The sequence below is a fragment of the Silurus aristotelis genome (genome assembly GCF_946808225.1).
Source record: "Silurus aristotelis genome assembly, chromosome: 13".
In the NCBI taxonomy this organism is placed as follows: Eukaryota; Metazoa; Chordata; class Actinopteri; order Siluriformes; family Siluridae; genus Silurus; species Silurus aristotelis.
Window position 1 is genome coordinate 7,245,522 of NC_139586.1, and position 23,187 is coordinate 7,268,708.

Here is a 23,187-nt window from a genome sequence, read left to right on the forward strand (position 1 = left end):
AAAAAAATGAGGGCATTCATGAGGTGGATTTTATCACTTCATCTCAGCCCTCTGCGTGATCTTAGCCAATATGTCATGGGGACGTGCACATGCACAGCAGCCCTGCACCACTGGAGGAATGCAGCGTTTTATGCTCATGGAACCTCCCCCTCGGGGCGATAATGCTGCAGAAAGGTGTAATGACAGATGCTTTTACACTAGAGGCACGGCTGCTTTACGGGCTCCGTTTACAGGGGTTTCCTTGCAGAAAATCTTTGCCGCTGCAAGCTGGGCCTCTCCACATACATGTGTTACCCAGACTCCGGTAGCTCATGCGGTCTTAAGGGTGGGCTCTTTGTAGCCTTGGGCTGAAAAGGCCCTCATAGGACCTTTACGTATTGATTGGATAGGCCAGTTTATTCATGTTATTAGGCATGTCAGTTTGCACCCTTACTAGACAAGTCAAGTCAAGTCAAGTCAAGTTTATTTGTATAGCGCTTTTCACAACAGACATTGTCTCAAAGCAGCTTTACAGAAAACAACAGTGAAGCGTTTGTCCCTGATGAGCAGCCGTGGCGACAGTGGCAAGGAAAAACTCCCTTAGATGATATGAGGAAGAAACCTTGAGAGGAACCAGACTCAAAGGGGAACCCATCCTCATATGGGTGACATCAAAAGTTTGGTCATAAATCTTTCAACAATACAGAACAATTTGTGATCATCATAGATCCAGCATCAGCTTCTCCATGCCAGGGCCTTTAAACACTCGGCATCTACTTCTCCATGATCATCCATAGGTCCATAATCTTCACGAGGTGGGACGTGACTGGAGCTGGCCAAACCTCAGGAAGCCTCGGGATGGGGAGAGAAAGAGAAGCAGTGGAGAGGAATTAGCGTAGCTGCTGTTCATGATATTAACAGCACAAGTTGATAATGTGCATGTGATCAGATGTTCTGGAGCACAAGGTTGTGATGTGATGTGCGTGATGTGTGTTATGTGTAGGCTTTGCTAAAAAGATATGTTTTTAATCTACACTTAAACTGGGAGAGTGTATCTGAACCCCGAACACTGTCAGGAAGACTATTCCAGAGTTTAGGAGCTAAATGTGAAAATGCTCTACCGCCTTTAGTGGACTTTGCTATTCTAGGAACTACTAGAAGCCCAGAGTTTTGAGATCTCAGGGAGCGTGACGGATTGTAGCGTGTTAAGAGACTGGATAGATACATGGGAGCCAAACCATTTAGTGCTTTATAAGTGAGTAGCAGTAGTTTGTAGTCTATTCGAAACTTAATAGGAAGCCAATGTAGGGACGATAAGATTGGGGTTATATGATCGTATTTTCTTGACCTAGTAAGAACTCTTGCTGCGGCATTCTGAACTAACTGAAGCTTGTTTATTAATGATGCAGGACATCCACCTAGTAATGCATTACAGTAGTCTATTCTAGAGGTCATAAACGCATGGACGAGCTTCTCTGCATCAGATATAGATAACATATTTCTTAGCTTAGAAATATTTCTAAGGTGAAAGAAGGCTGTTTTTGTAACTTGATTGATGTGATTTTTAAAAGATAAGTTGCTGTCTAAAATAACTCCCAGGTCTTTTACCGTTGAACTAGTAGTTACAGAACAACCGTCTAAATGCAGGCTGAGATGCTGGAGCTTCTGTGTACTATTTTTTGGGCCGATGAGCAAAATCTCCGTTTTATCAGGATTTAATAGCAGAAAGTTATGGGTCATCCAATCTCTTATTTCTTCAACACACTCAGTTATGCGAGCTAATTGAGCTGTATCGCCTGGTTTGGATGAAATATATAGCTGGGTATCATCAGCATAACAATGGAAGCTAATTCCATGCCTTCTAATAATATTTCCTAATGGAAGCATGTATATTGTAAAAAGCAGGGGTCCCAGAACTGACCCTTGTGGCACGCCATAATTTACTAGCATTATCCTGGATAGCTCTCCATTTAAATCTACGAAATGGTAACGATTGGACAGGTAGGATTTAAACCAGCTTAATGCCTGTCCCTGAATACCGATGTAATTCTGTAAGCGATCGAGGAGAAGATCATGATCTATAGTGTCGAACGCAGCACTAAGATCTAGTAAAACTAATAGGGAGATGTAGCCTTGGTCTGAAGCTAAAAGCAGGTCATTAGTGATTTTAACTAGAGCAGTTTCTGTGCTATGATGGGGCCTAAAACCTGACTGAAACTCTTCAAAGATATTGTTCTCCTGCAAGTGGTTACATAACTGGGCAGCGACAATCTTTTCTAAAATCTTAGACATAAATGGGAGATTTAAAATTGGTCTGTAATTCGATAGCGTGTTTGGATCCAGATTAGGTTTTTTAATGAGGGGCTTAATAACTGCTAACTTGAGGGATTTAGGGACATGACCTAACGATAGTGAGGAGTTAATAATATTTAAAAGAGGCTCACCAGCTGTATATAACACTTCCTTCAGTAGTTTAGTGGGAATTGGATCTAACTGACATGTTGTTGATTTAGCTTTCATAATAGCATCATACAGCTCTTCCTGTCCTATACATGTAAAACAGTGTAGTTGTGGGGTTGTAAGTACGATTGTGTCGGGAGATGCTGTCAGAGGTTGAACTGCCACAATTGTTTTTCGAATGTTATCTATTTTTTCAGTGAAGAAATTCATAAAGTCTTCACTACTAAACTGTGATGGAACACATTTTTCAGATCCCTGATTTGTTGTTAATTTAGCAACTGTACTGAAAAGGAACCTGGGATTGTTTTTGTTATTTTCTATGAGTTTGCTCAGGTGTTTAGCTCTAGCAGCTTTTAGCGCCTGTCTGTAGCTAAGCATACTGTCTTTATACGCAATTCTAAATACCTCCAATTTAGTTTTCCTCCATTTTCTCTCCAGATTACGTGTTGTTCTCTTTAGGGCATGCGTATGACTATTATACCAAGGTGCAGGTGCTTGTTCTCGAACCTTTTTTAACCGGATGGGGGCAACAGTGTCTAAAGTGCTAGTGAGGATAATGTCTATGTTGTTCGCCATCTCATCAAGATGATCAGCATTTATGGGTTTAATGTGAAACTGAGATAAATCAGGCAGGTTATTTATGAATCTGTCCTTAGTGGTTGGAATAATAGTCCTACCAAGTCGATACCGTGGTGAAACACGGTTAATCTGCTCTACCGGTAGTGTGTACAGTAGGAGATAATGGTCTGTGATGTCATCATTCTGAGGTAAAATATTTATATCAGTGACGTCTGCTCCGTGGGATATTATTAAGTCTAGTGTGTGGTTAAAACGGTGGGTTGGTCTGGTGACGTTTTGTTTAACTCCAAAAGAGTTTAGTAAATCGACAAATGATAATCCTAGGGCATCGTTTTCATCATCTACATGAATATTAAAATCTCCTACAAGCAGCACTTTATCAAAGCTGATCAGGAGGTCTGAGAGAAAACAAGCAAACTCATGAAGAAAATCAGCGTAGGGTCCTGGGGGTCTGTACACGGTGACCAGAGCGAGTTTTCTATGCATCTCTGAAAGTGCAATTTTAAGAACGAGCACTTCAAATGATTTAATGCTGAATCCTAATCTCTGACTAACATTAAGAGAAGCACTATAAATGGTTCCTACACCCCCCCCACGACCAGTCTGACGGGGCTCATGCTTATAAACATATCCTGACGGTGTCGACTCGTTTAGACCCATATAATCACCTGGTTTAATCCAGGTCTCAGTGAGACAGAGTGCATCGAGATTATTCTCTATGATCATCTCATTTACAATCAGTGCTTTGGGTGCAAGTGATCTAATGTTTAAAAGACCGAACTTTAGAACTTTGTTGTGTTTGTTTATCTGGCATTTTTCAGTTTTAACTGCAATAAGATTATTTCTGGATCTTGTGTATGTAATTCTTGGTTTTACTACCCGAGGAATAGATACGGTTTCTATAAACTGGGCTGTGTGTGAACTTGTAACTATTTGGTCTGTAGTATGCGTGTTCTTATAGTTGAAGATTTCTTGATGTCTTACCAGTCAGATGGTGTGTAGTATCCTAGAGATGTTATCTGATAGCACTGCTGCTCCAACTCTGCTGGGGTGCAGGCCATCAGGGCGGAAGAACCTAGGACGCTCCCAGAAACAGTTCCAGTTATTAACAAAGAGAAGTTTATGTTCTCGACACCATGACTGTAACCATTCATTTAGAGCTAAAAGTCTACTAAACTTCTCAGCCCCTCGCTGGTAAGTGGGAAGAGGTCCTGACACAATGATCCTCGTTGTGGGTGATGTGCTGCGTACCGTCTCCATCTATATATATATATATATATATAAAAATAATTCTTAAAGCTCCTCTAAGGGGCTTTTCAGCCCAAGGCTACAAAGAGCCCACCCCTAAGACCGCATGAGCTGGGTAACATCAACCCAGTAGTATCTGACAAATGGAGAAACCTCTAGCGGCGCAGCGCATCGCTGCTGTGCATGTGCGTGTCCCCATGACATAGCGGCCAAGATCACGCAGCAGGCTGAGATGAAGTGATAAAATCCACTTTATGAACGCCCTCATTTTCAGAAGGCCTATAGGCAGGACACGGACAGCCGAAGCAATAAGACTCTGTAGTCTGAGACATTTGCAATATTGTAATCTCACACCTTCCCTGAACTGCGACAGGCAGTTCATAAAGGAAAGAATGTGCTTCTGTGACAGGCACCTTTGCATTGTGACGGAATTCAGCTCCAGTCCCAAGAATGACATTTGCTCACATCGACTCTGAAACTAATCGCTGTGATGTGAGCGAGCACTCAGGCAGTGTTTTGGATCACTTTCTCTCTTGAATCAGCTATAAATAGCCAATTGTCTATGTATGTCAGGATTGTAGGGTGCCCACCCAATGGCCCAATGATGGAATCCACTTTTGTCGGTGAAGGTATGGTGTGTGTCAGAGATGGGAAGTAACGGAGTACAAATACTTTGTTACTGTTCTTAAGTAGATTTTTTCGGTATCAGTACTTTACTCCACTATTTATTTTTCAGACAACTTTTTACTTTTACTCGTTACATTTTTACACAAATATCTGTACTTTTTACTTCTTACATTTTCAAAACAGACTCGTTACTTTAGTTTTAATCCATTGATATGGTGAAATATTATTTTTTTATTTTCACTGCGTGCCGATTTCAGCCGAACCGATTTCCTGTTACTGCGCGTTCAATCCACTGGTGTATAAAGTCCTGACTCTCACTTACCACAGAAGGCAGTAAGAAGTTTGGAGTTAATGTGGATGAGACAGAGGGAGTCAGTGATGTAAATGACTGAGAACAGACACGTTTCTGATCATCATCATCATCTTTTCTCTGCTTGTGTTCTATATGTGGATCTTCAGCCTGGACACATTCATTAGGTAACAAAATTTTTAATTAGTTTTGTATTCATATATATATATATATATATATATATATATATATATATATAAATAATTACAATTTTGACGGCTAAATATATATATATATATATATATATATATATATATATATATATATATATATATATATATATATATATATATTATTTAGCCGTCAAAATTTTAATTATTTTAAACGGCACGAAAATAGACATAAAATAAATAAATTAAATCCAGATTAAAATATTTTTAATCAGTAAACTTTTGTTTTATTTCTGAGTCTCAAATCAAACACCAAAATCGGCCATGATTCTCACAATTTACCCTCTGGGTGGCGTTTTGTGGGTTTTTCCCTCATAATGGCGAAACAAACTTAAATTACTGTCTTTATTGATCGTACAGATAAAGATAAGGATTTAAATATGTAAAATGTCTATAATTTTCTATATATAAGCTTCCACACGTCTCTGCACTGATATAGCCATCCATCATCCATCCATCTTCTCCCGCTTATCCGATGCCGGGTCGCGGGGGCAGCAGTCTAAGCAAAGATGCCCAGACTTCCCTCTCCCTAGACACTTCTTCCAGCTCTTCCGGGGGGACACCAAGGCGTTCCCAGGCCAGCCGGGAGACATAGTCTCTCCAGCGTGTCCTAGGTCTTCCCCGGGGTCTCCTCCCAGTGGGACGCGCCCGGAACACCTTCCCAGGAAGGCGTCCAGGAGGCATCCGGAACAGATGCCCGAGCCACCTCAGCTGACCCCTCTCGATGTGGAGGAGCAGCGGATCTACTCTGAGCTCCTCCCGAGTGACTAAGCTTCTCACCCTATCTCTAAGGGATCGCCCAGCCACCCTGCGGAGGAAGCACATTTCGGCCGCCTGTATCCGGGATCTTGTCCTTTCGGTCATGACCCAGAGCTCATGACCATAGGTGAGAGTAGGAACGTAGATTGACCGGTAAATCGAAAGTTTCGCCTTGCGGCTCAGCTCCTTCTTCACCACGACAGGCCGGTACATCGACCGCATTACTGCAGAAGCTGCACCGATCCGTCTGTCAATCTCCCGTTCCACCCTTCCCTCACTCGTGAACAAAACCCCAAGATACTTAAACTCCTCCACTTGTGGCAGGAACTCCCCACCAACCTGAAGTGTGCAAGCAACCCTTTTCCGACTGAGGACCATGGCCTCGGATTTGGAGGTGCTGATTCTCATCCCAGCCGCTTCACACTCGGCTGCAAACCGTCCCAGTGCATGCTGAAGGTCCTGGTCTGATGAAGCCAACACGACAACATCATCTGCAAAGAGCAAAGACGAAATCGTGTCGTCACCAAACCGGACACCCTCCGACCCCTGGCTGCGCCTAGAAATTCTGTCCATAAAAATTATGAACAGAACCGGTGACAAAGGGCAGCCCTGCCGGAGTCCAACATGCACCGGGAACAATTCTGACTTACTGCCGGCAATGCGAACCAAGCTCCTGCTTCGGTCATACAGGGACCGGACAGCCCTTAGTAAAGGGCCCCCGACCCCATACTCCCGGAGCACCCTCCACAGGCCGCCGCGAGGGACACAGTCGAATGCCTTTTCCAAATCCACAAAGCACATGTGGACTGGTTGGGCAAACTCCCATGAACCCTCCAGCACCCTGTAGAGGGTATAGAGCTGGTCCAGTGTTCCACGGCCTGGACGAAAACCACATTGTTCCTCCTGAATCCGAGGTTCTACTATCGGCCGTATTCTCCTCTCCAGTACCCTGGCATAGACTTTCCCAGGTAGGCTGAGAAGTGTGATCCCCCTATAGTTGGAACACACCCTCCGGTCCCCCTTCTTAAAAAGAGGGACCACCACCCCGGTCTGCCATTCCAGAGGCACTGTCCCCGACCGCCACGCGATGCTGCAGAGGCGTGTCAGCCAAGACAGCCCCACAACATCCAGAGACTTAAGGTACTCAGGGCGGATCTCATCCACCCCCGGTGCCCTGCCACCGAGGAGTTTCTTTACTACCTCGGTGACTTCAGCTTGGGTGATGGACGAGTCCGCCTCTGAGCCCTCAGCCTCTGCTTCCTCAATGGAAGACGTGACGGCGGGATTGAGGAGATCCTCGAAGTATTCCTTCCACCGTCCAACGACATCCCCAGTTGAGGTCAACAGCTCCCCACCTCTACTGTAAACAGCATTGGTGGGGCACTGCTTTCCCCGCCTGAGGCGCCGGACGGTTTGCCAGAATCTCTTCGAGGCCAGCCGATAGTCCTTCTCCATGGCCTCACCGAACTCCTCCCAGGCCCGAGTTTTTGCCTCGATAACCACCCGGGCTGCAGTTCGCTTGGCCTGCCGGTACCCGTCAGCTGCCTCAGGAGTCCCACAAGCCAACCAGGCCAGGTAGGACTCCTTCTTCAGCTTGACGGCATCCCTTACTTCCGGTTTCCACCACCGGGTTCGGGGATTGCCGCCTCGACAGGCACCGGAGACCTTACTGCCACAGCTCCGAGCGGCCGCTTCGACAATGGAGGTGGAGAACATGGTTCACTCGGACTCAATATCTCCGGCCTCCCTCGGGATCTGGTCAAAGCTCCGCCGGAGGTGGGAGTTGAAGATCTCTCTGACAGGAGGCTCGGCCAAACGTTCCCAGCAGACCCTCACAGTACGCTTGGGTCTGCCGAGTCTGTCCAGCTTCCTCCCCCGCCATCGGATCCAACTCACCACCAGGTGGTGATCAGTTGACAGCTCCGCCCCTCTCTTTACCCGAGTGTCCAAGACATACGGCCGCAGGTCAGATGAAACGACCACAAAGTCGATCATCGACCTACGGCCTAGGGTGTCCTGGTGCCACGTGTACTGATGGACACCCTTATGCTTGAACATGGTGTTCGTTATGGACAAACTGTAACTAGCACAGAAGTCCAATAACTGAACACCGCTCGGGTTCAGATCAGGGGGGCCGTTCCTCCCAATCACGCCCCTCCAGGTGTCACTGTCGCTGCCCACGTGTGCATTGAAGTCTCCTAGTAGAACGACGGAGTCCCCAGTCGGAGCACTGTCCAGCACCCCTCCCAGAGACCCCAAGAAGGCCGGGTACTCTATACTGCCCTTTGGCCCGTAGGCACACACGACAGTGAGAGACCTATCCCCGACCCGTAGGCGCAGGAAAACGACCCTCTCGTTCACCGGGGTAAACTCCAACACATGGCGGCTGAGCTGGGGGGCTATAAGCAAACCCACACCAGCCCGACGCCTTTCACCATGGGCAGCTCCAGAGTTGTAAAGAGTCCATCCTCTCTCGAGGAGTGTGGTTCCAGAGCCCAGGCCGTGCGTAGAGGTGATCCCGACTATCTCTAGTCGGAACCTCTCAACCTCACGCACAATCTCAGGCTCCTTCCCCGCCAGCGAGGTGACATTCCACGTCCCTAGAGCTAGCTTCCGTGTCCAGGGATCGGGTTGTCGAGGCCTCCACCTTCGACTGCTGCCCGATCCTCTTAGCACCGGCCCCTTACGGTCCCTCCTGCAGGTGGTGAGCCCACTGGAAGGCGGCCCCACGTCGCTCCTTCGGGCTGAGCCCGGCCGGACCCTGTGGGGGAAAGGCCCGGCCACCAGGCGCTCGCATACGAGCCCCAACCCCGGGCCTGGCTCCAGGGTGGGGCCCCGGCTGCGCCATACCGGGCGCAGCCGGGGCCCCACCCTGGAGCCAGGCCCCGGCTGCGCCATACCGGGCGACGTCACGGTCCCTGATGTAGTATCTCTCATAAGGGGTTTTGAACCGCTCTTAGTCTGACCCATCGCCCAGGACCTGTTTGCCTTGGGAGACCCTACCAGGGGCATATAGCCCCGGACAACATAGCTCCTAGGGTCATTCGAGTACTCAAACCCCTCCACCACGTTAAGGTGGCAGTTCAAGGAGAGGCCTTTATATATATATATATATATATACTGATATAGCCTTTATATTTAATCACTGTACATATGCTTATATATATAGCACATGCTGTACATATGATACATGTTTAACACCTCCAAGCTGCCAGTTTTGGGCACCTGAGCAAGCACTTAACTCACTACTGCTCATTTAGTAAATGAGATCATTAGGAGTCACTCGGGATAAACACTTCCAACAGGAAGTGGCTATATCTTGCTATCTTTGTCTCTCTATTTTCTCAATCTAATTGTCTCTGTCTCTTTTTTAGTAAATGTCTCTGTCTCACTGTATATGTCTCTCTCTTGCTGTCTCTCCATTTGTTTCTCACTCTTTCTAAAGCTGTGTCTGTGTCTCTTTGTCTTTGTTTCTGTCTTTCCTGCTTATTTACATGTCTAACAACGTTTTGAGTTTTGAAGTAATGCCATTAGTTATCTATGATGAAAGACTTTCCTGGTTCGATTCTTACCTCTAGTTTCATATTGAACATTATAAGAAGTTTTTAAAAACAGAACAATAAAAGGTCATTAAAAATGGTGGCTGGCAAATCATGGTATATCAGTGGTGCAGGTGTTGGAGATGTGGTTCTTGTTCCTGAGTCACTTCTCATAGACTTCCAGTTACTGAGAGAATGTACAGGAAGGAGAAGTTTTGATCCTCTACCATCATGATCTAAGAGAAAACAGTGGTTTCCTAACTATAGAAAAGACAAGAGTCCAATAAGCAAAGGCTTGTTTGCCTCTCCTGTGTTGGTGTAGTGGTCAGTGAAGTGGTCGCTGCTATCTGACTCACCTGGTTCGATTCCTACCCCTTAGCTTTCCTTTAAATTGTTTAAAAAGTTTTATAAAAGAACCAAAAAAGGTCCTAAAAAAGGTCCTAAAAATAAAGGTTTTTGCAGGTAATCCTGTGGCTCAATTGGAAGAGCTTTACCTCTGGATTGAAAGGTTGCCGGTTCAAACCCCGGCCAGGGTTCAAAGTTAAGAGTGTGGAAGGTTCCGGTGGCTGTAGTAAGGAAGGTGTCAAAAATGGCTGCGTGAAAGGTTGGATTTGGTTTCGGAGGGCGTATCCTGAAGCAGGGGGGCAATATCCGGGCATCTGCCCCCCCCGGTGTCTGAGTAGCTGAAAACAGGTGGTTATGAAGCAAAAACATTCAAAAAAGTATCGACTTAGGTTTTTGGCAGAATTCTTCCCTATATATGCAAAACTATCACCCACACTTTTTCTGAGGCTGTGAAGCAGCAGGTCTTCACAGCCTTTGTTTACAGTCAACTACCTCATTGCTCACCAGACACTACTTTCCACACAGCTTACCCAGTGTGGGGACAAGCCAGATTCAAACCAGCAACCTCTGAGGTCAGAGGCAAGGCTTTTATCACAAAGCCATCAAGTCCCACAACACACCTTCTTTTTTGGGGGATTTATCGTTTGTTTCATGCTCCAAAGCAAGAAATTCAGACCAGACAAAAACACAGAAAGCAGGATTCAAACCCTGAACCCCACCAACACCAAATACCAGTCTTAACCCACTGAACCATCGGGAAGGACCGGCTGTGATGATTGTCTAGAGCGGGTCTATCTTTTCTTTCAAACCATCAACACAAGAATATAATGCTAAAGACAGACATAGGAAGCAAACCCATAACGTGACTAGCAGGGACAACGCAGGATTCAAAGCCTGATTCACACCATTAGCAAGGCACCAGCATTAACCCACTGAACTATCAGGAAGGACAAGCTGTTAAGCTTGTTTAGAGCAGGTCTATCTTTCTTTTTAACCCATCAAAACAAGAAGATGAAGATGTAGGAATCAGAATTTTTAACCTACCTCATGACTAGCAGACAGAAAGCCAGGTTTGAACCCTGACCACCAACATTAGCAAAGTACCAGCCTTAACCCACTAAGCCATCAGAAAAAAATAGGATGGAAAGCTTGATTAGAGCAGGTCTATCTTTCTTTTCAAACCATCAATACAAGAATTTAACGGTAAAGAAAGATGTAGGAAGCGAATACAGATGTAAGTAGCACAAGTTGAACCCACATTGTAAATAACAGGAGGAAAGCAGGATTCGAACCAAGATCCCCACCACCAACGAGCTACCAACCTTAACCTATTGAACCAGTGGTGAGGACAGGCTACGAAGCTTGTTTAGAGCAGGTCTATATTTCTTTTCAACCCATTAAAAACAAAAATAGATTGCTAAAGAAAGATGTAGGAAGTGAATCCTGATCCTGACTGGCAGACAGAAAGCAGGATTCGAACCCTGAACCCCACCAAAAGCAAGAAACCTGATTCAACCCACAGAACCATCAGAGAAGACAGGCCAGGAAGGTTGTTTAGAGCAGGTCTATCTACCTTTAAACCATCAACACAAGAATATAAAGCTAAAGAAAGATTTAGGAAGCTGGAACATAATCTACATCGCAACTAGCAGGCAGAAAGCAGGATTCAAACCCTGATCCTCACCATCAGCGAGGCACCAGCCTTAACCCACTCAACCATGGAAAAGATCAGACTGGGAAGCATGTTTAGATGAGGCACAAGCCTTAAACCACTGAGCAACCACTGCTGAAAAGCGGTGAAAAGGGTTCATACTTTGTTTCATGCCAGCACAGTAAGAAAGAAGGCATGTAGGACTGGCTTTGAAACCTTATCACCAGCATGGACTATATTAAGGACCATGTTCAGGCACAAGCCTTAACCCACTGAGCTACCACAGAAGTGCTTTTTTTTTTTTGGTGGAGTTATCTTTTATTAAAGAGTGAACAAGGTCCAGAAGTTATATTTACCAACACAGCAACCAGCTCGACCAGGAATCAAACTCTCAAACTCATCCTCGTGGGGATACTGACATTAACACACACACACACACACACACACACACACACACACACACACACACACACACACACACACACACACACACACACACACACACACACACACACACACACACACACACACACTCACTCACTCACTCACTCACTCACTCACTCTCTATCTATCTATGATGTGAGGTCCAGTTAACAGCTAAAACAGGTAGCAATAATAACTACTTTTTACTTAAGTACATGTCTGAGCCAAGACTTCTTTACTTTCACTTAAGTAAACAATTTTAATCAGTACTTCAACTTTTACCCGAGTATTTTGAAACATAAGTATCTGTACTTCTCGCACTGCTGTAAAAGATTACTAGAATGGATTGCACTTTGTTACATGAATCCAATTTTTTACCTCTAGTCTGACTCCAATTTATAATAAAGATTTAACTTGAATATATCTAATTCAAGCTGATCACCAAATTTGTGGTATTTCTTCATTAATTTTAATAGATTATTCTAAAAATATAAAAAAATTGTCTTTTCAAATAATCATTCATTATGGACCTGGAGTCGCTTAGAGCCTTGTGCTTGGCTAACGATACATGTTTACGGAGGCACATTGGCCAATCCAAATCTTAGTCAGAGGGTATAACGGTAAACTAATATTCTTTAAGTAGGCCGTTTAATGCTTGCTCATACATAAAGAATAATGTATTTAGCCACTTAGTTATAACTGGCTAAGTCAGTGATAGTCAGAAATCAGAAGGTCCCAGACGTTGTGCTCTATGCTCCATAAGCCTTCAGTTTTTACTATCCTGGTCATAGATTTGAGGTAACATCAGACTGCATAATCAACTAGGAAATTCCAGAGTTAATCAAGAGTTTTACATTTATTTGCCAGGCAATAATCAATAAACAAATGTCACATCTAAAATAAATAATAGGAAAAAGTTACACAACATGATCAGAATAAAATCAAAGAGTTGATCAATGCAGTTTACGCAAGAATTGTAAGTTACTTTATAATATTATAGAAATGCTTTCTCTCCTCAGATTAAAGAGATCCTTTGCTTAGATTAGAAAGTTTATTGTTTTGTTGCATGGCAGTTCTCGGGGTCTGGCCTCATAAAATTGCATGGCAGTTCTCGGGGTATTGGATCATAAAGGGATCTGACCGTCCTTACAGGATCTTGAGACCTGCTGTTCTCAGCAGAGCAAGTACCGCATCCACACACAGACAAAGTCTTGAGCCTGAACGGAAGTACTGTAAATTCATAACACATGCCTCAGTAACCGAAACATGCTTATGTGGAAAAGAGCATCGCTCAGATCGAATGAGATGAACCAATATTTTTTTTAAACGTACAAGAGAACCGTGTGATAACATTCTGGGATCCAGAATAGGAAGTAGAGAGCCATTCTTTTTTGGAACTAGATAATAACATGAGTAAAACCCCTGATTGCTTGGATGCGGGGCTACCACTACAACCAAAGGGAGGGGATTTCGTCTTTCAGAATGTGTGAGATGAGATCACCCATTCGGGGGCTGACACAGACAGCCAGGCTGTCACGTGATCTCCGAGCATCCCCACGCAACCCGGGGAACTGCATAGAGCCGGTCTGGCTGGACCCCTTATTTGTGATGCAATGGCACAACCTAGTGGGTAAACTAGGGGCAACATGCAGGGGTTTAGATCTTGTCCATCCTCATCACTCCCAACGAAAACCTCAACATCTTCAGCTCTGCTACCTCCAGCTTCAACTCCGCCTTCTGTTTTTTACTCAATGCCACTGTCTCTAAACCATACAATGTCGCAGGTCTCACCACAGTCCTACAGGAGGATGGAAAGGATTAGAAATACGTTTATTAGAGGGACAGCGCATGTAGGACGTTTTGGAGACAAGGTGAGGGAGGCGAGATTGAGATGGTTTGGACATGTGCAGAGGAGGGACATGGTGTATATCGGTAGGAGAATGCTGAGGATGGAGCCACCAGGAAGGAGGAAAAGTGGAAGGCCAAGGAGGCGGTTTATGGATGTGGTGATTGAAGACATGCAGGTAGTTGATTTAAAAGAGGCAGATGTAGAGGACAGCGGGGCATGTAGACAGATGATCCGCTGTGGTGACACCTAATGGAAGAGGCCGAAAGAAGAAAAATAAACTTTTTACTTTTACTCATTCAATTTTTACACAAATATCTGTACTTTCTACTTCTTACATTTTCAAAACAGGCTTGTTACTTTAGTTTTAATCTATTAATCTGATTTCTTGTCATTGCGCAACTTTTTCAATTCACTGGTGTATCATTTCCTCTTTCTCACACACCACAGACATAGACTAGTTTATGAAGCTCACAATGAGCGTGGCAGAAGGCAACAAGAAGTCTGGGTTTAGCGTGGATAAAACAGAAGGAGTCAGTGATGTAAACATGAATGAACTGATCATCATCTTTCCTCTGCTTGTGTTCTATGTGTTGGATGTTCAGCCTGGATACATTTATTAGTTAATAAAAAATGTGAAATTCGTTTTGTATTAATATATATATATATATATATATATATATATATATATATATATATATATATATATATATATATATATATATATATATATTAGAGATGTCAAAATGTAAACGCAAATTCATTTTAATGGCACTAAATTTTATTAACGGCCGATTAATGCAGCGTGCTTTTCTGTTTGACCATTTTTATAAAAAATATAAATACATAAATAAATAAATAACTAAATATAAAAGCTTTCAGTGCAACATACAGTTATTCACGACATCCTCTTGAGTAAGAGCAATACATCATTCGAATATGTAATAACAGTCTACTTTTATTTGTATACACTCATAACAACAAAATACTGTGCTTTTCTAAAATAAAGAAAACAGACAGGGATCGCTCTCTGCTGTCTCTGTCATCTCCTTTCACAAACACATAAATAAAACAACATGAATCACAGTGAATATTTGCCTCACTGACATAATAAATATATGAATAGAAAGCTCAAAATGTCTTTTACATCGTTTAAATCGAAAACAAATATTCTCTGATTATATAATTGGTATTAAAGTTAGAAGAGGTACAGTTTCTCCGGTATCACCTCTTTAACTATCCGTGTGGAAACATAGCAAAAGTTCCGTTGGGTGTCCTGATGATTTAGGTACTTTAAACCACCATTATTACTTTAAAACATTTACAAGCATTTTTTGTCATCATGCTCTTTGTTGAGTTTGGTTTCACTAATAATAAACATACATTTGCATAAAGCATCCATATTTCTCCATGTCCATCTTGCTTAGAGTATAAAAAAAATAAAATATTAATATTTGTTTTTTTATTTATTTTAGAACAGAGAGAAATGTGCGATTACGTTGCGATTGAATATTTTAATTGATTGATGGCCCTAATATTAATATAATGTGAGGTCCAATTACCAGCGTGACAATAAACAGGTAGTAGTAAAGTACTTTTTACTTAAGTACATGTCAGAGCCTTCAACTTGAGTAAAAAAAGTATAGTCAGTATTTAAACTTTTACCCAAGTATTTTAAAACATGAGTATCTGTACTTCTACTTAAGTGAAGGATGTGTTAACTTTTGCCACTGCTGGTGATTTGTGTTTTTTAAGGCTATAAGCAAGCCTAGCGCTGCATGTGTTTGTAGCGAGGCTGCTGTTAGCACATCAGAGGCTATGGCTAATTTCAGTTTACCCTCCACAAGCACTGCTCATCCTCATTCCTCAACAAATGTCCCAAAGTAGTCCCATCTCCTGGATGTCTCAGCTCCAGTTCAGCCGGTTAGTGATTTCATTAACAACGCTCCATCCAAGAGAATCTTAGCTAATTAATAAGAGTGTGCTATTGGTTATGTATGACGCTCATTTAATCCTTTCTGTGCACTGTGTGTAAATATCTGCAGGAATATAAGGAAGCTTTTCCTAAGATGCATACATTGTATGTAACAGCCTGGGAAATGGTGTGTCTTCAGCTTCATGTGAGAGTTCTAACCCCCCTAAGGGTGGTAAAAACTGCCCAACACGTCAATGGCACTTAACTACTTGCCATTGAACATCTTCACCACAGCAGATGTCTGCGCAGAGCTCACAACATTATCAAGGACTCTTTACATTGCAGTCATAAACTGTTTAACCTCCTTCCATCAAGATCACAGGAACATACGTACCAGAACCAGCAGGGTCAGGGACATCCACCATCACACTACTGAACTCTACACAACACTGCTAGATCACTAAAAATCTAAACAAAACACTGTATATAACCTCAGTACTATACATGTACATATTACATATTATACCTTTTTTACTCCTCATTACATGTCCACTATCTGTCATTGCACCATGTTACATAAAAGCAAGAGGAATTTAGTGATCTTGGCCAATGAGAAATCTATGACAAATACTTCAGATGTGGATGAATTTGTAAGGATTTTTGCCAAGGGAGACTAATGCTGTAGATAGATGGATGGATGGACAGAACAAAAGCAGAAAAAAAAGTAATTGGGATTTAACTGATAAGGAATACAAATTAAGTTTCATGTTGCTTTTGGTAATAAAGTAATAAAGTAAGGAAAGAGTGGCATAAAAAAGAGAATTGGTTATACAGGGTGACTGACGGGAGTCAGGCGTTTTTAGAAAAGGTAGTATATGACGGGAGGGGGGTGAGCTAGACGTCCCCAACAACCCCCCAGCTGTTGCCCGAGTGATGGACAATTTCAAGCAAATAATTAAAAGTTGCATTCAACCAGATGGTCATCATCAATGACATGACATATTTTTCATAACCAAACAACTAACTCAAATGGCATGTCTTAACCTCTGTTTCTGTAAAAAGAAATACATTTTGAGTTAAAAATCTTCAGAGTACTGTTTTTTTTTTTAAAAACTGTCTGACTGATGTCAGTCATACAGTTGTGTTACTTAATGTGTTACTTAAGCAATCACAGCATCAGAACATTATACAGGGTGTATAATGTTCTGATGCTGTGATTGCTTAAGTAACACATTAAGTTAAATAAAATCTTTGAAAAATGGAAAAAGTTATATGAAAATAAAAACTTTTTATATAATGTTCTGAAGTTTTAAAATACACTTGATAAGTTGATATAGGATTTTTTATTATTTGAGAACTAATCTGATCCAATAAAAACAATATTTATGGTGTTTAAATTTAAAATACAGTTGAAGGTTATATGTTTCCCAAGTTGTTTTTATTATCATTGTTCAGTTTTAGTTTTAATTAGATGTTTTCTAAGTTTGTAAATATTAGAACTGGATTAGGTGTTGGGGCCAATATCACTGATTGGCCACCTATTAGTTGTACCAGCCCTGTGAATGGATTAAAAAAAAAAAAACGAAAAGCTGAAAGACCACAAATTTACTGTACTGAAGTTTACAAATGCAGAACTAAGACAGAACAGTATTATTCTTCTACTTAAAAACTGTGTTAAGTAGATTTTTTTTTTTAAATCAGTCCATGCCTATAATAACATCAAGCCAAATGCTTGAATACAATTTCATTGTGCCTAAATGATAGAAACATGAGTTGGCCTGATGTATAACTATGGAACAAGGATACCTGTGAAGGAAAGAACAACTGCCATACAGTCTAGACTGGGGGTCGGCAAACTATGGCTCTGGAACTGCAATGCGGATCCCCCTGCTGTGGCTTCCTGCAGCCTTAACAAAATGACATAAATAATGTTTTACAAATTATATTTTTTTTGTTACACAGTGGACAGTGTTTAAAAAACAAAAGAAAACAACAACAAAAACAGAAAACGTAAACATAATTGTCACATTTCTAAAGTGGTGACAAACAATATAATAATGTGTAGTGTTCAAAGTTATAATGCAATGGCCATGAGCAGACAAAATCAAAGAATATTTCTTCTATTTAATAAAATATATATATTTATTGCTATTGCTGCTGTTTAAGATTGTTAGGAGTGCAGTTTATGCTTAAATAAAAATAAAAAAATTACTTGCCCAAATAGTCATTTCTATTTGTGTTGCTTTGCATGGTGTTTATTTCTTTTACTACAAGCAATAAAATCAGAAATACTTTAGCACCTTGACACTGTGTTTGTGTCAGTGATCAGTGGATATGAATGTTTAATGCATTTTTGCAGACTCTCCGGTGTCATGAATCACTTCTGTATGATATAAGCAAACATAAAGATAACAAACATAACAAACGTGTATTTTGTAATTATAGTTGTACAAAATTGTTTTGATCATTATTTTGCTGATAGTCACATTAATGCTTTTAAAAATATATATCTTTATATTAAAATATTTCCATTTTTACAAATATTTAAAAATAAGTTGTAATAAAAATTAGAGGACAAATTCAAAATTGGACATTCAAATTCAAAACTCAACACTATTGTACATTTACACAATATATAATCTACAGAATTTATTAAAGGCAGATGGTGATTTTGGCTTTTTATTGTCTGAGCTAATTATTACAACATGTGATTTGTTGTCTCGTTTATGCTTTGCTATAAAACAGACAATAGTAAACCAACTCGTTGCCAAGAAAACGTGAGTCCGCCCAGCGTCATTACGTCGTATTAGGTGCGTATGTATTTGACGTATCTGATTGGTTTAATGAAAGAGGGCAGCACCTACCTCATAAATATGCACACACAGCGATAACAAAATCCTCTGCGCAGTGTTCAATGCCAAGTCGATTATCATACACTGACAGAGAGAAGGTTCTCCGCTTCAACAGTGCTTGAACGGCAACCTTAACCTCTGTCTTCCGATCAGTTTAAAATTAAGATTGAGCTATTTAGCATATGTCGCTTAAAAACGCCCCGTAAATCATCTGCTTAAAGCCGTCCTGTATAGCTAAAGTAAAGATCTAAGCCGACGAAGGTAAGTGTGTTTTATAATTATTGGTAACAAAATATGTATTATGTACACAGCAAGAATTAACCACTCAGTGCTGTATTTTTTTTTTCCAACGCATATTCCGGGAAATCCTTCTTCATGTGAAAATTTTGCTTAGAGGCACTTGTTTGATTGGTTGCTGACCCTGGGCGTGCAAAATCGAACCAATCGCAGAGCAGGAAAAAGCAGCCAATCCCAGCGCAGTGGGCGTATTTTGTCGGAATACGGTTAGGGAAGAAAAAACGTCGGTTTTTGACCTGTTAAATAATATAAAGGTGATCTAGGACAGGCGGCTGTATGTGGCTTAATAATAAAGTGGTCACTAACAGGTCACTATGTTCCAAAACTCTAACTGTGTACTAATTTCCACACTGCCTCTAGTTTGTTTTTTTATTATCTCTTACTGCTTGACGACAGAAAACATGGTTCAGTCTATGCTTTCATCAGCTACATTAAAATTTACATGAAACATTAATAAACATATCCATTATTACTGGTGTGTATAAGGAGCACTGGCATCGTCACACGGCGATGCTTCTGTGACAGTCAAAACAGATGAAAAACCCTTGTCTTGCTTGTAGCTCTGGTTACGATGGATGTCGTTTGCACGTTTTTTTTAACCAGAGCAACCTGTACTGCAGCCTAGCAGAAGGTGATATCTGAAGAACCCAGCTGTGCTGTCCCCAAAATTGTGGCCCTTATCATAACGAAGTAATATAAGGGGTACAAAAGCAGTTACACTGTGGAGCAGCAAAACATGCTTGTAAAACTCTTTTTAATTATTCAGATCAGTTCAGATTGTGATTGAAAAGGTGGCCTTTTTTTTTATTTAATTTTTTTTTTTTTTTTATAGACATTTCCAAGTTTTGGGCAGATGGCTGCATGTACTGTGTAAGCTGTAGAGCTTTTTTTTTTTTTTTTTCCTTTAAAAAAGGAAAATGCTCTCTGATGTTGTGTAAGCTCTTCCTACAGAATGTAAGGATGATATTAAGAAACCTCACAACAGTGTCATTATTTTGAATGCACAATATGTTCTTTCACTCTGAACATTTACACCAAAGTAAGTTTCCCTGTGTAGTATGTACATTTCTGTAATAAATTAATAAATCTCTCTCTCTCTCTCTCTCTCTCTCTCTCTCTCTCTCTCTCTCTCTCTCTCTCTCTGTAATAAATTAATAAATCTCTCTCTCTCTCTCTCTCTCTCTCTCTCTCTCTCTCTCTCTCTCTCTCTCTCTCTCTCTCTCTCTCGTGTGTTGACAGAAACATGAGCTCTCAGCTGAGACATAATTTCCACCAGGACTGTGAGGCCGCCATAAACCGGCAAATCAACCTTGAGTTGTATGCCTCCTATGTCTATCTGTCTATGGTAAGAGCTCTTAAGAGTTTTGGGATGGGCTATAATAAAATGCTAAAAAATCTAAAATTTTTAATATCACAGACTTTTCACATTTGGAGAAGTAAATAGTTAGTTATAAAATCTGTCAGATGGACATAAAAAGGCTTTCTTACCCATAGTACGATGCATGATTGGGAAGGTGCAATGGGTTCTGCAGTAAATAAGCTTTGGTTTCACATAAAGGTTTTGTTGTTGCCCACAGCCAGTGTCGTTTCAGTGCTGATTTCCTTTTAATTTCCACAACGTTTTTTTTATTTTTTTTTTAATTTATGTATTTATTTTAACATAGGTTCCATGGTGGTCTAGTGGTTAGGATGCAGCGCTCTCACTGCTGCGGCCCGGGTTCGATGCCCGGTCAGGGAACCAACCCCAGCCACTCTTAGTGCCGGTCCCAAGCCCGGATAAACGGGGAGGGTTGCGTTAGGAAGGGCATCCAGCGTAAAAATCGTGCCAAATCAAACATGCGGATGGTCCGCTGTGGCGACCCCTAACGGGAGAAGCCCGAAAGAAAGTTTTATGCATTTATTTTAACCTGTTTTTAAATATTTTTTTTCGCAGTCTTATTACTTTGACAGAGACGACCAGGGGCTGCACAACTTTGCTAAGTTTTTCCGCAAGCAGTCGCATGAGGAACGTGAGCATGCAGACAAACTGATGAAACTTCAGAACCAGAGGGGTGGAAGAATCTTCCTGCAGGACATTAAGGTACATTAAAATTAATTCCTAAAATTTTTCTTGGGTATTTATTGTGATAGTCTGCTTTATTACACTGGTGGTAAATACTTACAATGGGGGCTTTGTTAGGGAGTACATGTAGTGAAGCACAGATACTAACAGTTTGTTTGGGTGGAGTTCTTATCATTTAAAGTCAGTTAAGCTCCAAGCTGGGAAAAAATGACCAACAGGGTAAGGAAGATAAGACACTAGAAATATATATTTTTTTTTAAGTTAAAACATTTTTCAAAAGAATTGGCAAATTTTTTGTTGTTGATTTGATTATGCGCCCCTTTGCTTTTGTGCATGACAGAAACCAGAACGTGACGAGTGGGGTAGCGGTGTGGAGGCTCTGGAGTGCTCACTACAGCTAGAGAAGAATGTCAACCAGTCCCTATTGGACCTGCATAAGGTGGCCACTGATCACAACGACCCTCATGTGAGTGCACACATAGACCTACCAAACTTGCTTTTTGTGCAAATGGGCACTGTAACCTTTGAACACTTTATTATGCTAAAAATCATCAGTCAGTTTGCTAAATCTGCTAACCATTTATTTACAGCATTTTTTAATTAAATTAAGGAGCTCTCTCTCTTAAACTTGCTGCTGTCCTTGTGATTGCTAGCATAAGAAAACAGAGAATAAAATGTAATAGGAATACTGTGTGTATTTAATAACAGTCTAAAATTATACACTAATATATAATATAAGACAAAACACTAGTTTGTTTTGAGCATGTAGATAGGTGGGGAATTCTGTGTAATTTTTTATTGTTTTGGCTGAGCTCTTAAACACAAGCTTAATCCTATAAACCCAGCTGTCTCATGAAATTAGGAAATATAAAATGTGGAAATCCCAGATCTTTTTGACCAAGCTTGTTTTCAAATGGATAACTTCCTTTAAAAGTATGAACCTGTTGTCTTTTTTTCTAATTCACTATGGACATTTGAAATGGCATTGTTTTGCACGTTGTTTAGTGTGTTCGTGTAATTTGAGTCCGTTAGGGTAGGAGAAACTGTATATTGGAAATCCCACTAGACACATGACTTATTGTGTGAGTTCTTACATCTTGTTGTGTCTTTTTAGATGTGTGACTTCATTGAGACTCACTACCTGGACGAACAGGTAAAATCCATCAAGGAGCTTGCTGATTGGGTCACCAACCTGCGCCGTATGGGAGCGCCTCAGAATGGCATGGCTGAATATCTGTTTGATAAACACACACTGGGCAGTGAGAGCAGCTAAACCCTCTCCACGCCACCTTGGCTTATACCATCTTATAATTTTTTTCATCCCTTCTACCAGAAGTTCTCAGATTTTAGTTTTGTCCTGCTTTAACACACTTCCTGTTGCTTGTTATTGTCATAACAAGTTTACCTGTGTGTGCTGTTTTATTGCTAAAATTGTATGCCAATCAAATAAACAAATTGTATGATCATGTGCATTGTGTGTTGCATCACTTATTGACATGTTTAAAGATCTTTACATTCATACAGTTCATGTTGATTACCTTCATAAGTTGGAAGGATAAAAAGCTAGCCTTGCCCTCCCAAAGAACTCCACTTATACTGTATATGAAGCCCACATTGCTTTGAGTACCAGTAGCAACAATTCAAATAAATGTATCATAATTGATTATAGTTAGTATATTCTGATACACATAAAATTAAAGTGACAACTAAATAGAACTTTGCTTTTAGAATTGTCTTTGACATCTAGGTTTCATGTGACATTTAAAACATATGGTAAAATGTGTTATGCTGTAATGAGATCTAAAAGACAAAAGCTAATTACACAAAGCACTCCATACAAATGGTGAAACATGTTGGTGGCAGCATCATGCTAGAGGCTCTTTAGATGGGTTCTTGGTCTTGTCAAAAATATTCATGTTAGTCCAAGCAATCTATTTTGCCACAAAACAGATAAAGATAGAGAAATTCTATGGAAAGATTTGAAGGAGGATGTTCACAGAAAACAAAAAATGATGACCATATTAAACCAGCAAAAATCAAATCAGGAAATCACAATGATATTCGTAAACCCAAATGTTAAACATCC

The 23,187-nt window shown here is 41.2% G+C and overlaps 1 protein-coding gene and 1 long non-coding RNA gene across 2 annotated transcripts; one reads left to right on the plus strand and one right to left on the minus strand.

Annotated features, from left to right (window-relative positions):
• Window positions 1-13,958: 13,958 nt before the first annotated feature.
• On the minus strand, window positions 13,959-17,778 carry LOC310735331. Its single transcript, XR_014536265.1, has 2 exons — window positions 17,697-17,778; window positions 13,959-14,224 (listed from the first exon to the last, which is right to left on the minus strand). It is a non-coding gene; the product is annotated as an uncharacterized lncRNA (long non-coding RNA).
• Window positions 17,779-18,759: 981 nt separating this feature from the next.
• fth1a (ferritin, heavy polypeptide 1a) lies at window positions 18,760-22,567 on the plus strand. The gene is made up of 5 exons (XM_083557981.1): window positions 18,760-19,003; window positions 20,279-20,384; window positions 20,973-21,119; window positions 21,442-21,567; window positions 22,216-22,567. The coding sequence occupies exons 2-5, from the start codon at window positions 20,283-20,285 to the stop codon at window positions 22,372-22,374; spliced, it is 534 nt and encodes a 177-aa protein (XP_083414107.1). The 5' UTR covers window positions 18,760-19,003; window positions 20,279-20,282; the 3' UTR covers window positions 22,375-22,567.
• Window positions 22,568-23,187: the final 620 nt, after the last annotated feature.